At 43.8% G+C, this 18,781-nt stretch overlaps 1 protein-coding gene across 3 annotated transcripts in view; it reads left to right on the top strand.

Annotated features, from left to right (window-relative positions):
- Nucleotides 1-18,781, top strand: part of MAPRE2 (microtubule associated protein RP/EB family member 2) — a 195,049-nt gene that overhangs the window by 80,729 nt on the left and 95,539 nt on the right. Inside the window, exon 1 of one of the 3 annotated variants that reach the window (XM_044293577.1) lies at nt 6,681-7,122. The exons of the other annotated variants lie outside the window; for them this stretch is intronic. Coding sequence (XP_044149512.1) covers nt 7,001-7,122 — 122 coding nt within the window. The 5' untranslated portion in view covers nt 6,681-7,000. Of the gene's footprint in view, nt 1-6,680; nt 7,123-18,781 lie in introns of those variants that run through there. 3 annotated transcript variants of the gene reach the window in all.

Here is an 18,781-nt window from a genome sequence, read left to right as displayed (position 1 = left end):
CCCAAATTTCACCCTCTGCAACCACAATTGACCTGACGAGATTTCACTGTGGACATTTTCTGCACCATGTGGGTGGGATTATTATATTTTTTAAGCATTTACACTATGTGAGGCAGTACCCAAAGGCTACGTGCGCACATTTCAGATTTTGCGTGGTTTTTCCATTCATGTTATTGTGGAAAAACTGCAGCGGAAGGGTACATTCACACGTATGTATGTTGTGGTATGCAAAACGCAGATCCCCAAAATACGGATACAGTTTGTGGACCTATTGACTTCAATAGGTCCGTGGTTCGCATTTGCTGCCAAGCATAGCGTATGTTCTACCTTTTTGCGGAATGGACATATGGATGTGGAAAGCACACAGTATCTTTCACTTCCTACGACAGCACAGAGGGAATCAAAGGCCAGCGTAAAAAGTCGGCCTTGGTAAAAGACGCCCAATGACCCCAAGCTCACAGACAAGACAACACAGAGGTGGCTTAGGGACAACCCTGTGAATGTCCTTGAGTTCCTTAAGAGCCCTCACTTGAACCCAATTGAATATTTCTGGAGAGGCCTGAAAATGTCTGTCCACTGACTGGTCCCCATCCTGACAGAGCTAAAGAGGATCTGCAGAGAAGAATGGCAGAAAATCCCCAAGTACAGGGTCTGAATACTTATGTAATTGCAAGATTTTCGTTTTTCCTTTACAATATTCAAAATCTTTGCTAATTTATTGAATTCTCACTTTCTCATTATGAGTATTAAGTGCAGAATGATGTGGAAAAGCTTGATACGTTGATACGTAAGTTTATACCAATTGCAGGCTTAGTAAATCATCCAATGTTGCATCACCACCTTGTGTGCAGTAGCAATACCTTTTTATGAATGGGAGAACTGTACACAGACAAGACTGCGGTATCTCTGGATGACACTGGACCTTGCAGTAATTTAAAAATGTTAATGACACACATGAATTCAGTGTGAGACATCACCTGTTACTCTGCACCCTGTGAGATCATTGACCCTCTGTTGCTTTAGCTAGACTTTTGACACTGATCAATAGAAAGTGAAAAAAAAAATCTCTAGAAAGTGATCTACATTCATTACTATTATCACATGTAACACAATTGAATAGTTACTACGCCTTCACACCTTGCATTACTGGCCGAAAAATTAGGGTCGTGTGCATACATGGAGATTTAAAGGACTATCCCATGCCCTGGTGTCTCTATCCACAGGAGGCGGCAAGTGGACTCACGAGTTGGCCGTTGCCACTACTTTACCTTATAAACTAATAATAGGGAGAGACTTTCTGGGCTTCCCGGCCCTGTGGCCAGCTGTGAGAGTTGTTGATGCCCCTGACGTCAGGGGTAACGTCAGCAGAGTGGCCTGGCTCGGGCGGGAGGCCATAACCCTGGGAACCCGAGGCCGAAGGACCAGCGGTAGGGGTGATCGTCATTTCGGTGAAGAGGGGGAGACAACCCACCTGAGTGTGTTGGTAGGAGGCGTTGAGGACTTGCCGCCGGGTCCTGAATTGGCAGACCTCACGGTGAAAATTTTGTAACCGCATAACACCGGGACCCAACCTTATCCCGGGCCTGGGAGAATGTTGTAATAATTGATGGTGAACCACAAAAACCTGGGGCCGAGTCGATGTTTCCCAGGAAATGCTGTATGGGGTAAACAAACTACGGGGTGAGCATATTGAACAGCTGGTGGTGCCCAAGGCGTATCACAAGCTCGTATTGGAGCTTGCCCACCAATATGTTCTTGGGGGTCACTTGGGGTGGCAGAAAACGCAGGACCGGATACTACAGCGGTTTTACTGGCCCAGTGTGTTCAGAGAGGTAGAAGAGTTTTGTCTTGCCCAACTTGCCAGATAAATAGCCCCCAGCCACATTTCCGGAGCCCCCTGGTGCCTCTCCCAATGATCGATGTCCCTTTCGAGCGAATCGCTATGGATCTCATAGGCCCAGTACCGAAGCCCGCTAGAGGGCACTAACACATCTTCGTCGTCGTAGCCTACGCCACTTGGTACCCGGAGGCGGTGCCATTGCATCATACATCAGCCAAACTCATACAGTAGCTAAGGAGTTAATGGAGATGTTTTCCCCAGTGGATCTACCTAAAGAGGTTCTGACTGACCAAGGGACCCCTTTTATGTCCAAGGTCATGAGGGAAATCTGTAAGTTGCTCCACATAAAACAGCTACGGACATCCGTGTATCATCCGCAAACGGATGGCCTGGTAGAGAGATTTAATTAAACATTAAAAAACATGTTAAAATGAGTGGTGTCTAAGGAGATGGGACTGGGACCTTCTTCTGCCATATCTCATGTCCGCAGTGCGAGAGGTTCTCGCCCTTCGAACTGCTATATGGCAGACACCCCAGCCAAAGAAGCATAGGAACAACAACCCACACCGCACAAAAGTGTTATTGAGTACGTCACCCAGATGCAAGGACGGATGGAGACAGTGTTGCCTCTGGTCAGGGAGCATATGGAGGCAGCGCAGCAAGCCCAGAGTAGGGTCTATAAACGGCAGGCTTGGGTCCAGAACTTTAACCCGGGTGATTGGGTTTTGGTTCTGGTACCAATGGTAGACAGTAAGTTCCTAGCTAAGTGGCAGGGGCCGTACGAGGTACCCGAGAAAGTGGGAGAGGTAAATTACAATGTACACCAGCCGGGCCAGCGAAATCCAGAGCAGGTGTACCATGTGAATTTACTAAAACCATGGAAAGATAGGGAGTCCTCTACTGAAGACAGCCTGTGGCCAGGTTTTGTAGGAGAAAAGGTTCAGGCTCCTTGGTCTGATGTAAGAGAAGCAGTTGCCACAGTAAAAATTGCTGATAGCCTCTCCTCTAAACAGGCTCAGGAAGCCAGGGAGTTCATTAGTTGGAACACTGATGTGTTCTCGGACCTCCTTGGACGCACTTCCATAATACAGCATGACATTGTCACTGAGCCTCAGGCAAAAGTCCGGTTAAAACCATACCGGGTACCCGAGGCTCGGCGACAAGCCATCACGGAGGAAGTGCAGCTAATGCTGCAACTAGACGTCATTGAGCAGTGCAAAAGTGAATGGGCCAGTCCCATAGTCTTAATACCCAAGCCGGACGGGACATTACGGTTCTGTAACTATTTTCGCAAACTAAACGAAATCTCCAATTTCGATGTGTATCTCATGCCTCGGGTGGATGAGCTTATCGAGAGGTTAGGACAAGCCCGATATTTTTATGTTTTGGACCTCACGAAGGGCCACTGGCAGGTGCCCTTAATAGAGGCTGCCAAATAGAAAGCTGCCTTTGTCACCCCTGAGGGGCTGTATCAGTGTAAAGTGATACCCTTTGGTCTGCATGGTGCCCCCGCCACGTTCTAACGACTCATGGACATTGTACTTCGTCCTCATCGTCGGTACGCGTCGGCTTACCTGGATGATATCGTCACCACAGTACCAAGTCATCTAGCCAAAGTGCAGGCTGTAGTGGACTCCCTTAGGAAGGCTGGACTGACCGCTAACCCAAAGAAATGTGCAATAGGGTTAGTGGAGACATAGTATCTGTGGTACATCATGGACGTGGAGTTATCAAACCCCAGGTGAATGTCACCACCAGGCAAGTAAAGTCGTTCCTGTGAATGGGGGGCTATCGTTCCCCATTTTGCCACTGTAGCTTCTCTGTTGACAGGGCTCTTGAGGGGACTGAAGTTCATAATGGTCCGCTGGAATGACCAGGTGGAAGAGGCTATTTCCACGTTGAAGTCGGTCCTGTGCGGGTCACCAGTTTTGGTGACGCCCAACTTCAAAAGGGAGTTTGTGGTACAGAACTATGCCTCTGAAGTAGGCCTTGGAGCTGTACTACTCTCAGGAAATCAATAGGGAGGAACATCCCGTTGTTTTTCTGAGCCGCAAACTCACCCCAGCGGAGACCAGGTACAGTATAGTCAAGAGAGAGTGCCTGGCCATCAAATGGGCACTCGAGTCTCTCCGCTATTATCTGTTGGTGAGAAAGTTCCGTCTGGTGACCGACCACTTCCCTCTCAAATGGATGAGCCAGGCCAAAGAGAGGAATGCTGGGAGTAATTACCTCTCTCTGACAGAGGAGCTCTGGCAATCGCTGGTGTAGGAACTGAGCCCTGTGCTGGGCTAAAAAGCTGAGACCTGTGTGTTGGGAGAGCAGGCCACCTAAAGCCTGCATTTGGACTGCTGGATGCAGAACCGCCGACAAGGTGAAGTTTTTTGTTATGCACGAAGTTTCTACTTGGTGTGAACAAACACCAAACTTGCAAAGAGTGGTTTTTGTTTGACCTTATGTGTGAATAAGCACAGGACATTTGAATTACGAACTTGTACTTTGCCTCTGTACTGCACCCGCTTATCCCAACTACCAGAGCGAATCCCCACACTACCTAAACCAAAAACACCCTGATGGTGTACAGTAAAGGGCCCCGTATATGGGACGATGCACAAGCAGAAGGAAGCGTTCTTTCCCGACAATCTGCTGATCGCTAACAGAGTAGACCGGTGCAGTACGGTGAGGAGGAGTGAACACTAATGCCATCACTCTTACCCATAGAGACTCGTTGTTACTGGCAGCAGATCGTGGTAACACAGCACGATCTGCCACTGAAAAACAAGGGTTGTTGTGCTACACTAACGATCCAATTACCTGGTGAACAAGCGTTTGGCGGTACATTTACACCGCCAGATCATCGCTAACAGGAGTTACTATGTACACTCGTTAGAGATGATCTTTTCAATCCTTGGTCCATGAAAAGGGCCTTTAAGGCCTGTATTACACCAACAGATTATCTGAAAGATTTTCTGACCAATCATTGGTCAGATCGATGGCCATTTACACACACAGATCTTTTGTTATACACACCAGCTATTGGTCTGATTGGACAAAAATTGGTCAGATAATCTGGTGGTGTTAATACAGGCATTTCAAGTGTTTCCTAACACAAAAAAACTATTCAAGAATGATTCAATGAACATGGCAAAGATCTCGGTCTGTGGGATATGCTGCAAAAACAGGATCGGCTGGTAATATGTTGGTGGCACCTACCACAGGGCATCTTCTGAGCTCTTGTAGAGTTCATGCTTTTACAAGCCAGAGCTGTTTTAGTGGCATGAAGGAAGTTTACACTATATTAGGCAGGTGGTTTTATTATATGGCCGATCTGGGGTTTATATTAGCCTAGGTTCACATCTGCACCACCATTTCTGTAAGGTAGTCCTTGTATAAGGTACACAGGTGGATGGCGACAAACTTACTCTGACAACTGAGGAAAATGAACAGCTTTACTAAAGATGAGTTAGCAGTACAGCAAGCTCATGTAGGACTTCATATGTAGCCGACAATAGCAAAACAATGGTGTCAAGGTAGTCTTAACAGGAGTTATTAGCATCGTAACTAAAATTCATATATGTAGAACTAAGCGCTAATTCACATGAGTAGGTGGGCGCTTGTACTCTTAATACGTACTTAGCATGAGCTCACCATATGGAGTGCCAGTGCCTGAGCACGTCTGCCGGCTATATGATGTGTGTTGGCAAAGTTACTAAGATCTAATGCAGGAATATATCACATTGCCATAATATGCTCTAGTTCCATGTACTGTCCGATGCTGTAGATATGATTAGTAGATACCTGCAGATACAAGGGGCTCCTGCACACGACCGTATCCGTAAATCGTGGATCTGGAACATGTCCTATTCTTGTCTTCATCTAAATGGGGGCGCAAAACAGACAAGAATAGGACTTGTTTTGGGTTTTTGGGGGGCCGCAGAATGGACTTACAGATGCGGACAGCCAACAGGTGTGCTTTCCGCATCTTTTGCGCCCGAAATGAGATGAATGTGTTCGCATCTGATCTACAAAAAGCGTGGATCGGATGCAGACCAAAACCACAGCCGTGTACGTGAGCCCAAACAGTGTGCCACAAAAACTTCCATCAATACAAGCGGAGATGGAGCTACTCCAAGATGAGTGCTATAATAAATCTAGGCAGAAAACCAACGCTACCTACCAAGGACCTGGAGATCTGACAGCCATGCTCAGCCGGCGGACCTCCAGAACCTGATTCATTTTCTTCACTTGCTTTCTCGTTTGATCATCTATACATTTGCTTGTCCACACCATACCATTCATGCCTTGTAAAATCTAGTTGACTGAGCTTGACACAGGGTGATGTATAGTTTAGGGCTTCATTAAATATGGTTTATATTACTAAAGGGGGGGTGCAATTGAGTAAAGAAAATGCATGATTGCACAATTGATTTGTAAGGTTAGATTTGGAGGGGCGTTTCTATGCTCCATTTATGATGCAGGATGGAGCGTTACTATGACTGCCTGCATGGTGCTGGGGGGAGGATGCATCTAGGTCCATGATGTTATCCTGCTCTAGCCCTGCTTGCTGCACATTGCTGGAGAATTGTCTTGCAGTGAATAGATCTTTGTGTGCACAGCTGCATATCAAAGAGCTGAAAGGAAATGGTTAGAGGAAAAGCTGCCTGAGCTGCAGCACAGAGAGGGAGGAGGAAGAGGGGTGTGTAAAGGGATGGTGGCGAGGGAGGAGGGGGTGTTGTTATCCCTTGCTCTTTTACAAGCCTGTCTTAGCCCTTTCTCTTTCCCCTCCCCCTCCATACGTTTAATGTGTTTATGTTCTTATTTTTGGATGCATCTTTTTGATATTAGGCGTGTATTGTGGGGCTGGATTTTGGGGATCTGGTGAGTTAGCTGGTTGCCATGGTAAGGCACCTGGTCATGTGATCAGGATGGTGCTCCAGGCTGTTTTGACGTCAAGCTATAGACAGAGCGAGGGAGAGAGGGAGGAAGAGAGAGCAATCCGTGGCAGCAGCAGCAGCAGCAGGGTCTCAGCCTACCCATAGCGTACAAGCTGCGAAAAAAAAAAAAAGGGGGGCTGCAATATAGAAGCCTCGTTCTACACCGCCATCCATTCCAAATATTTCCAGTCTGATTTAATAATTCCTCCCAATCGCTGGGACAGCTCCAATGCCGGGTCCTACCCAAACGCTGTCCCCAAATGGAGAAAACAACAACCACGACATTATTCATGATAATGGCAGCATCATCCCTTTTAGGAAGCACACCGTACGGGGAGAACGCTCCTACAGGTAAGATGATGCCCGGTGGGCTCTGCTATGGAGGCGAGCTGGGGGACATTTTATTGGTTGTCATGTATCTGCATTGCAAAAGCTGGTGACATTCCCAGATTTTGAATGTGCCGTTGGACCTAGACGCCTTTTTCGGATGGTATATGGTCTGTGGGAACGAGCATGTCGTTGCAAAAACAGCAGATTTAACCCTTCAGATGCTAGGGTGTTGTAGGTCTTCTCTTCAGCTAAGCTGGGTTTAGATATCACCAGTCGTGTGCTGGATTTGGCTCTACGTCGCAGGTTATGTAATTGGAAAGCGTTTGAAGGCTGGTTACTGTAACAAGAAAGGTGCTAGCATCCGACACATCCTCCTGAAGAAGGAGGCACCTTACGGCATTGACAATTGTATGATATTTCAGAGAAGCCATGTTTGAGGTCAGTGTGATGGCTGGATTTGCATTTCTATAGTCGTCACGTCTGTTCTTAAAGGTGAACGTTGTAAAACATTTTCTAAAGCTTCTGGCAGCATGTATAAACCTGAACATAATGGACCATGGTCCATGGATTTATTTTAGTAATTGGTGGTATTGTCCCCTTGCATTTTTGCTGGATTTGTGTCGGAGGTGAAGGGGAAGGGCAGGCATCTGACGAGTCCGGAGCTTTCTGGCAGCATGCAGCCATTGCTTTTCTGTTTTTTTTTTTTTTTTTTTTTTTTTCCTCCTTGATATAGCTGCTGAAAAACGGAAGGAAATGGTCACGAAACAGAAGCCTTGTGTTTGCTGCTCATGAAAATGAGGATCCTTACTGGGCTAAGCTGCAGCCTGCAATGTTTCAAGCCAGATTGAGAGGGCTTTGTAAAGGTCCAGCTTTGTCATTGGTGGGAGTGTTGATTTGTGGAGGTCAGAGGGTCATGGCTTGTCTTAACCCATTATTTCCCAGGGACTGTTCACCATTGTATCCTATGCTTTACATGGTGGTCTTGTATTGATTTTATGCCACTCTAGCTCTTCATGAAAACCCCCATGTAATGGCCATACCTGTCTGGCTAGCTGTGGGTTCATGTTTACTAGTCTATGGAAAAGAAGACATCTGCAGCAAACCGTTCTCGCCCATGTGTGTAAGCGTCTTTTCATCCCTGTTGGACGAAAATGAATTGCATTGGTGCTTCTCAGAAGGGAAGCAACCCTCGCGGCAGTCTCGTTTTACTACATACAGTATTGTTTGGCTGGTGGTGTGTTTGTCACAGCAAGGTGATGAGGAAGGGAATCTCTAAGGGGTTGTAGGGGGCTGGTTTCTTATTCCTGCACCTTGATGAAATGTATAACATCTGATGGATGTTCGATAGCCATGAACTCTCATAGATCACTTATAACCAAATCCTGTACAGAGAGTCTCATAGTGTCCGATGATGTCGCTGTCTACATCAGGAGTTGCCATGTCCTTCTACTAAATGCAGACATCTGATTCTTCTCACGTTGCCAATCACATCCACCATATTGAAGCAAAGAGATGCTGTGCTGTCAGATCATTTATATCTCTGCACCGTGCTCCTTTTCTTATTCTACACTAACGCTACTTAATGTGGACAGCAAATTTTTTTTGTGATTTGCAATTCAGAATTTTTGAATAGTATCTGGTAGAGCCACAGTACTGGACCATACATCATCTGGGTTTAGGTTCAAATAAACGCACCAACCAATAGTCCCAAAAACGTGATGACTATTGCATACCACATGAAAAACCATGCACTGCGTATGAAAAACCTACAGCAAGTAAAAGTATCAAGGTGTATGTGTCTCTGTGTGTGTGTGTATATACACTAATGGTAGTACCCCAACCACCACCACCTTCCCAAAAAAATGGTAATGCCGAAAAGCAGTCGGGTCGGGGATCATGCAGACCTCCCAAGTGTCCCTCTTTTGGATGGACAGTCACTTTTTTTGATCCAAGTCCCTCTGTCCCTCTTTGCTCCTTAAATGTCCCTCTTTTTGATCTGAGGTATAGATTTTCATTACATTCACAATATTGAGCCAGAAAGTGTTGGTTCCATTTCTGTATACTTGAGCCCATCTTGTATATTATTTCATTATGTGATGCAGTTGGGGTTTTAGAAATTTCTATATATTCAGATTATTTTTGCGCCATTTCGTAAGCAAAAACTATTGTTGTATAGATATGCAGAAAAAATTGATGTTTCACGCAATGAACCATAAGTGTCCTACTTTGACCGTCCAAAAAGTTGGGAGGTATGGATCATGGTCATTGACACTGAGTTGGCATTGCAGTTGTCGGCATCGGGTTGTTTTTATCTTTGTCCGACCAATATATTATTTTTTTTTAAGCAAACTCAAATTGGTGTAGAATAATAAAATAAGTGATATTCACTTCATAAATTTAACATTTATGGAAGTGTGGGTGATTCAGCAGCTCAGGAGCACTCACTAATGGCTCCTGAGCTGCCAGGGCAGGCAGGCAGGAACTTGGCGCCGGAAATCTTCACTCTCCCTGCTGATCGGAGGCGGGCAGGAGTTACAGCAGCGCAGGCTCCCAGCACTTAGCCTTCAGTGAAGCCGCTAGCCCGCACATACATCGCGGCTGGCGGCTTCACTAAATGCAAAATTATGCCAGCAGCCGTGCTTCCATCTACCGTACGGGTACATCGCTGGGCAGGATGGACGGCTTCGCTACCCTGTATGGCCGCCAGCCCACACGCTCTAACAATGAGGCAGTAGGAGGATGTCCTTTTCTCTGTTGCCTGGAGCTGGAGGTGCTGATTGGTGGTGAGCGCATCCTGCTCCCTCCCCCGCCTCCACCAATCAGCATCCTGTCATCTCTCGCACCGGATCTCCCTGTTTTTTTTGTTTAATCATAAATGTGTGATTGTTGTTCATGGAGCCAAAATAAGCCCTACCCCGATAATATGCCCTAACCCTTTTTTTCAGAGAAAAAATAATATAAGACCCTGTCTTATTTTTGGAGAAACACGGTATGTTGGGAAAAACTTGTGATGATTACATTAAATGGAGGCTGTGATGAATGCTAAAATGACATCCATTTAACATATACGTCATAAGATATCCATTAAATGGATGCTATATAACGTATGAGTGATGGTGGCACTTTAGGCAACTGACAGGCATCTGTCACCCTAAGGCTATTATGGCATTGATTTAACAGATACATCATGAAAATCTTATGATGTAAACATTTAAAAAAAAAACACTGGTGGACGCGGAGGTATCTATCTATCATAGCCACCGTGTTAAGAAAACCATATGCTGCGCAGCGTACATTTTTCTTTTCTTTTACTGGACAGCGGTGGATGGAATATCCTAATGTCCTAACAGAGATGTCTATAGGTGGCCAAACAGCCTAAATGTACTTTCACACTTGCGTTATAACTGCCTACCGGATCCGGAAATCCGTATGCAAACGGATAGCATTTGTTTCCGGATCCGGATGCAGATCCGTCTAACAAATGCATTGAAATACCGGATCCGTCTCTCCAGTGTCATCTGGTGTCATGTTTTCACATTTTTAAAGGTTTGCGCATGCGCAGACCGGGAAACCGGATCCGGTTTTCTGGAACACTTGGTACTGGATCCGGCATTAATACATTTCGATGGAAATTAATGCCGGATCCGGCATTCCGGCAAGAGTGACTAAACTGAAGACATCCTGATGCATACTGAACAGAATGCTCTCCATTCAGAATGCATTAGGATAAAACTGAAGCGTTTTTTTTCCGGTATTGAGCCCCTAGGATGGAATTCAATACCGGAAAACCTTAACGCTAGTGTGAAAGTACCCTAAAGCATACATACAAAAGTGCAGATCTTGAAATGTGGGTAGTATATTCAGTGGTTGAAAAAAAAAAAATGCATTGCCTCATAGACATTAGGTCCCTCTAAAACACATATAGACCTTTAAGTGCATTAGGCCTTAGGCATATCCCCAAGAGCCCATCTTTTAATGGGTCAGTCCTATTTGGCTCCTTGTCCAGCTTTTAGAACTAATAGACAGGTGTAAATTAATATATTCTAACATTAATTAATTTTTTTAGTGGTTCAGTATGCGTTTCATTCTTATTTGCACATGATACATAAAAATGATGAAAGATAAAATCCATAAAAAAGGGAAACTTACACAATGAATGTTAAAGGGTAGTCGGCTCACAAACCTATATTATCTATCCAGTACATTGGTGATAAATTTATGAATGCAGGTGGTCCAACCGCTGTGACCCCATTAATCATGAAAATGGGAGTGCCTGACTCCCCAATGCGAATGGAACAGATGTACCCATGTGTGACCACCAGTCCATTCACTATAGGACTGCCGAGTAAAGTGTTTGATTGTCTCGGTCAGTTCCATTGAATAGAATGGAGTGGTGGTCATGCATGTCCACCATTTCTCAATTTACACAGGGAACTCGGAGTCCCCATTCTGTAGGTGGGCAGCATCTCATCAAGCACTTACATCTTCCAGGATGCATTGCTATTAGCACTTATTAACACTTTCCTCCCTTGCCTAAAATATATTCCTTCACATATAGCCCCAGAGATGCATATGGTATGTAATGTCCTCCCTAACTGTCTAGAGAGAGAAATAGCAACATACTTCTATATTCCATATAGGGACGAATGAATAAAAGATGTCTGGGCCGCTTCACTATAAGATCACTGCTTCGGCACTCAGGTTCGGGGAAGCTACAGACCATGTTAACCCACCATTGTATGCTGGAGAAGGTGAACCAGTAGCAGAGGGGGACTAAAAAAAAATAAGTGGCCCCATGTTGTAGCTGGTCCAGATTGACAGAAGGTGGGCCAACGCAAATAGGCAAGGACAACCCAAGTATGCGGGGCTTAAAATACAGTAGTGTACAGCATAAAATACCGCCCTTGCAGACCCAAATCCACAGTGCAGCACAAAATCCTGCCTCAGCAGAACCAAATAACCCAGTGCCACCACTCAGGTATATAAGTACCTGATGCTTCTAAATTAATTATTGATGAGGGAGCATCAGATGATTATGTATCCGGTCAGCATCCATCAGGAGGGCTCGGGTGCCCCCCTGGGCATCATCCCACCAGGAAATTTCCCTATAGGGTGTATGGCCAGTCCGCCCCTGACCAGAAGGAAAAAAAGCAGGTGCCTCTACCAGAGAGAAAAGTGTTTCGCCACAAAAAAAAAAGCCTTTAGCTTTGATTACGGCACTCATTCGCTGTGGCATTGTTTCGATAAGCTTCTGCAACGTCAAGGATTTATTTCCATCCAGCGTTGCATTCATTTTTCACCAAGATCTTGCATTGATGATGGTAAAGTCTGACTGCTGCGCAACGCCTTCTCCAGCACATCCCAAAGATTCTCAATGGGGTTAAGGTCTGGACTCTGTGGTGGCCAATCCATGTGTGAAAATGATGTCTCATGCTCCCTGAACCACTCATTCACAATTTGAGCCCGATGAATCCTGGCATAGTTATCTTGGAATATACCCGTGCCATCAGGGAAGAAAAAATCCATTGATGGAATAACCTGATCATTCAGTATGTTTAGGTAGTCAGCTGACCTCATTCTTGGAGCACATACTGTTGCTGAACCTAGACCTGAGCAACTGCAGCAACCCCAGATCATAGCACTGCCCCCACAGGCTTGTACAGTAGGCTCTAGGCATGATGGGTGCATCACTTCATCTGCCTCTCTTCTTACCCTGATGCGCCCATCACTCTGGAACAGGGTAAATCTGGACTCATCACTTCTTCCATTGCTCCAGAGTCCAATCTTTATGCTCCCTAGCAAATTGAAGCCTTTTTTTCAGTTTTTTCTCACTGATTAGTGGTTTTATTACGGCTACACAGCTGTTCAGTCCCAATCCCCTGAGTTCCCTTCGCATTCTGTGTGTGAAAATGCTCTTACTTTCACTATTAAACATAGCCCTGTTTTTCTTCGATTTGATTTCACCAAATGTTTAAGTGATCGCCGATCACGATCATTCAGGATTTTTTTCCTGCCACATTTCTTCCCCGAATACGCTGGCTCCCCACTATCCTTCCAGTTTTTAATAATGCGTTGGACCGTTCTTAACCCGATTTTAGTAGTTTCTGCAATCTCCTTAGATGTTTTCTCTGCTTGATGCATGCCAATGATTTGACCCTTCTCAAACAGACTAACATCTTTTCCACGACCACGAGATGTCTTTGGACATGGTTGTTTAAGAAATGAGAGGCAACTTATTGCACCAGTTGGGGTTAAATAACTTATTGCCAGCTGAAAGATAATCGCCCATGCAGTAATTACCCAATAGGAGGCTCATAACTATTTGCTTAGTTAAATCCAGGTGGCAACTTTTTTTTTTTTTTTGACAGGCAGTGTATGTCGTTTAAAATGCTCTGTTCATTAAATAGTAATATTTTTTTTGTGGGATAACCCCTTTAACTGTGTAACATTGTTCTTTGGTATCCATTCAAATAATTACTTTAGCATGCCAAGAGTCAGTGAAGCGTCAATTCTAGTAACTGACTATGTGGTTTAAAATGTAGGGTTAAAGCTCTATTTTTGTACATCTTTTGGCCTTTTTTGCAGGCTGTGGTGTCTGTATAGATGCCATGTATCTTGCTGGCTAGACGGCTCCGTATATAAATATTATAGTCAAATGAAGCTAGACACACCAAGGATTTTATGTGCGTATTTGCTTTTCCTGTTCTTGGCAGCGAACACAAATGTTTCAGGATTCATGTTGTTTCTGCCAAGCACCTAACTATAATAATTCGGACACTTAGTTTGATCTAGTTAATGAGTTTCTTGGATTTCTGGGCATTACCCAGGAAGAAATGTCTGCCTGAGCCCAGTAACATTCCATGGGATTATAGATCACATAGAAAACCCAATTATCTAACTTAAACTACTAATCAATAAGTAAAATAGGACACGTGGACACATAATATGCATGGATACTTTAGGCGACGGACAACTTTATTAAAGAATGGCTTAACACAGATAACAAACCATATAACTTATTAACCACTGATTAGACCAGCCATAAGCTCGGCCTAAATACCAGAATCATCTCGTCTGCTCACAACTTCTCAGCAAGCAACTTTACCCCTCCTTCTAATAAAGTGACAGTGACAAACAAAATTACCAGGGAGGGAGGGCAGCAGATCCTCAATTGCGGCCTGGCTGACAGCACAAAGCTGGCAGCGACCGCCATTATATATCCCTTGGTAAAACGACCCCATAACCCTTCAACCAATGCCCTAACTGTTGCTGGGTCCCCTAAACATCTTAGCCCAGCAATAATCCCACCATAGGACACCTCACTGACCAATCCCATGCTACCTGCCCTAACCTAGTAACACAGGCAATTTTTAGCCATCTTGACCATCAATTTTTGGCGGGAAACTTCCCACCAAAACGAGCCATAAGTCACCATGGGATAATCATAATCCCATGAGGATCCCTCCATATGGGATTTTCAGGATCCTGACATTTTGTGATGAGAAAGGAGTAGGTTTTATTGGTGAGATGCAAACATACATCTTTTTTCTTAAGGAGTCTTCCAGTGTTATGCGAACAAGCATTAATTATTTTATGATGAAAGCTATGGATAATTCCCAATTCATATATACTATGGATACTTCACGTATACTTTGCATTTCAATTCCTCAGCATTTTGAGCTACCAATGTCCAGAAGCTGAAAACATTTCCAGACTTGATGCCAACATCGGGCACATAACCACTAACAAGCTTTCGTAGGAATGCTCGTTAGCGATGATCTGCCAGTGTAAAGGTGCCAGTTAATGAGGGAAACACTTGTTCATCGGGTAATGAGAACTTTTGTGTGGTCACCTAAATCATTGTTTGCTGGCAACAGATCGTGCCATCTAAACAGCCTCTGCTGCCGGCAAATGGTGATTCTGTATGGGGACGAGCAATGGCATTAGTGATCTCACCTCTCCACACTGTGGAGGAGATCGCTGCATGTAAATGCAGAGCTCTACTCTGCTGACGAGCAGGCGATTGTCGGGAAGGAACGCTTCCTTCCAGAAAATCGCCTGTTAAATTGTTTAGTGTCAAGTGGCATTTTGCTCAAGGAGGATTGCTTAGATTGCAGTAAAAGTTGAGCAAACTCTCAGCTGAGTACTTCAGAATCACAAATATCTCTTTCCCTATTGTTTGCTTACAGTAAAGTACCACAAGTGTTGGTATAATGTATTACCCAAAGATTCAGGCTGTTGAGTTCACTAAGGGCTGTATAGACTGAATGCAATTGTAGCAAAGTAACAGCTGTGGGAATCGTTTCTTAAAGGGTACCTGTTTCGGATAACTTTTCAGAATAAGCAGCCATGCGTGTATACATGACTGATAAGACTATATTTGGCCATTATACAACTTTAACTTTTTTAGCAATTTTCTCCTTTGCGTGCTGCATCTCTAATTCTCAGTTGTCTCTGAACTGGTGGATTGAGAAACTGGCTGTAATGATGTCTACCCATAGAGTTCACATAAAGACAGGAGGTTCTGATCCCTAACTGTCCCTCACTCACTCATAATCACTCGGAAGCACCATATATGACGTCATAGAGAAGCACTGAACAGTATAGATGTAAGTAAAGTACTTGAGATGAGATATAACACTTTCTATTAGCTGCTGAATCATGTCTGTGTTGTGGGATCTCTCTGCAAACTTTCTCCCCGCTGCCCTTTTCTATAGACTTCTATGGGACTATGTAATCTATTAAAATGGATTTATTATACATTTCAGAGAGAAAGTTAGTTTAGGAAACGAGGGGGATAACTAGAACTAGAAATTAGATGAAAGAATGTTCATCTAATGTTTATGTTTGGAGATTTCCATGATCACCAAATTCTAATCCTATTTTGGGCCAACAGCCCACGGTTCCAGGACGTGGCCCACAATAGGCCCAGTTGATGACTTGCAAACAAGAATCAGAGTCCGTATTTTAAATAAGGTGCTGTAGTTGTTGACATTTGCTCAATTACTGGAACAGTGCAGGACTATTCCCAGCTTTACTTTGTAATGTGGCAATAAGAAACACATGTGTCTGAACTTTTTTCTTTTTTTTTATTGCATTCAAGTAAACAAAATCCAAAGAAATTGCAAAAAAAAACTAAAATACTTCAGTGCAGGACGACGGGAGTAACAATGATTTTGATTGGCTACTTTGTATCTCGCCACATGTTGGGTTGGTCTGTGTTGAGTTGAATGATTTTCTTTGATAGACAGAGTTAAACATGTTTATGTAATACTTCTAATAGCAGCGCGTCCGCTCAGTATACAGTGCATGCAGCCACAAATGTGACCTATTAGATGCAAACGGTAGACATCTGCTATCCATTTTCTGCTGTACAACTCGCATCCCTGCTTGTTCTTTGCAGCATAATGGAAAAGGGTAGACAGGGACTGCTTACACAAAGAGTCCCATCCTGCACATAAAATCCTCTTGTTTTCTTGACCGTAAAATGTTAAACTGAGAATTGATACACAAATAAAACAAGAGCCCCTAAGGAGTTATTACATCCATACATTACACATCTGCTTCAGGAGTCCCATATTTCTTTAACTGAAAAGATGCGGTGGGAGCAGGGTATAAATCGCGCTGTACAAAGTAAGTATTGGCTGCTCGATCATGCCAGAGATCTTCTGGAGTTTCCCATTTTCCCCTACAAGCCTTCTCTTCTATTGCTTTCTCAAGCTGAAAATTATGATTGGTCTTTGAATTGTGAACTAATTATAAAAAATGGAAGTCATTTATCAAAGTCCTTTTTTTTTTTAAACAGATTTTTTATATACCCACTGCGATGCCAGAGGTTACACCTAATTCATGACTAGGCTCAGGCCTCATCGTAGATTAAGTGCATCCTCCACTATTCCATGCACCTAGATTGAAATCTACGACCTTGAGTAGATTTCAGTCATTTATGCCAGTTTCCTTACGTAAATGTTTGTGAATTTGCTGTGATGGTCCCCCCCCCCCCCCCCCCCCACTGCCCCAGACACTCCTCCACACCACCCCCACTATTCCTCAGTGTTGAGTATGGCACAAAAACATTTCATGCAGCTAAATTGAGGCGCACATGCATTTAAAATGCATTCAAAAAGTGGCATAACAGGGTTCACATAATTTTTCTTGCAACTGTATGTCCAGCCTGGCATCTGGATAGTGGTTAGTGTTGAGATAACATAATCAATCATGGATGAAAAACTATCAAAAAGGTAAAATGTATAACTAATTAAGGTAATTAAGGTAATTTATTGACCAACCAACTCATCTCCTGCATCATTTGTATCATATATATATATTATCATTTATTTACTGATAAGAAGTCTCCACTACCAGCTCTAAAACGAGTTTAGCTTGGTCTGTATTTCTATTAAATATAGTTGTGGATTATTCTTATCGAGGAACATTATTTTTTACTATGGGAATATTTACATCTCAGCGTAACCTTATATACATTGCCCACCACTGTTGAGGCTCCATAGGGAGAAAATTTGCCTTTTTTTTAATCAAAACTAAACTGTCTCTGACCTCAGATAGTCCTCCGCTCTAACTGCTGTGGAAAAGATTTTGTTTATTGGTTTAGAACATGTATTATCTAATAATAAGAGCAAAACTTTTTCAAATATTTTTTTTTCTCCTTTTACGTAGTGATTTTTTAATGTCCTGTCTCTTGGTGTCACGTTTATCTGTCTTTACACTGCATAAAGCAGTAGATGCATCCTGGTTTGCTTGCTGATTCTTTTGTGGCCTGTATTAACCCAGACAATGGTTCTTTACCAATTAGTTTTGTGAATCCACCTGGCTAACTTTTTCAGATAATGCATGCCCCCACCCCCATTATTCACAGCCCATCCCAAAGATTAGGGGTTTTTCTGATTTTATGCTCTTTTTCACAAATTCCCCTCCCCCAGCGCAATTATTCTCTTTTTTTTGTCTCCTTCTGTCCCCTGTGTCTTTATTACTGTGTACCAAATAAAGCATGTTATTCTGGGTAAATGCACATTAAAAACACAAGGAAATACCATTTTATGTAAAGCTGGATTTGCACGGGCCGACTGAACGACCGATTGTCGGGAAGGTACGCTTCATACTCCGACAGTTGGCTGACTGTTCAGGGAAGGAGACCGCTGCATCTACATTGTGATTACATGCTATTGCGATCCCTCGTCCTCATACAATATCATGGTTTCTTAGGAGCAGATCGCTGTTTAGACGGCACGATCTGCTGCTCAGAAGCCATGATCAGTGGTGCCTGCATGACCGGCAGGATCACCCAATGAACAAGGTTTTCGTTCATTTATCAGGTTATTAGCTGCACATTTAAACGTCCAGATTGTCGGGAACGACCGTTTGCGGGAACAGTCGTTCCTGATAATCTACCCAATTCTCGGGCCGTGTAAATGAGCCGTTACAGATTCCACTGTCATATCATGCTAGTTTTTCACTCTCAAAGTGTTGGTGCTCTTCATACTATGCTGTATGATATATAGGTCTTCAAGCCTCTGACAGACATTGCATGAGGTTTTCTGACGGCAGACCAGAGAAATAACATTTGACCCAGATTTCAGCTTTAGAGATTTACAGATTACCAGATTTATCAAAGCTAATGAAAAGTGGAGTTGTTGCCACGGCAACCCTTTCAGATTTCATC

Source organism: Bufo gargarizans, chromosome 5 (genome assembly GCF_014858855.1).
Source record: "Bufo gargarizans isolate SCDJY-AF-19 chromosome 5, ASM1485885v1, whole genome shotgun sequence".
NCBI lineage: Eukaryota > Metazoa > Chordata > Amphibia > Anura > Bufonidae > Bufo > Bufo gargarizans.
This window is presented reverse-complemented; position numbering and strand designations above follow the sequence as displayed.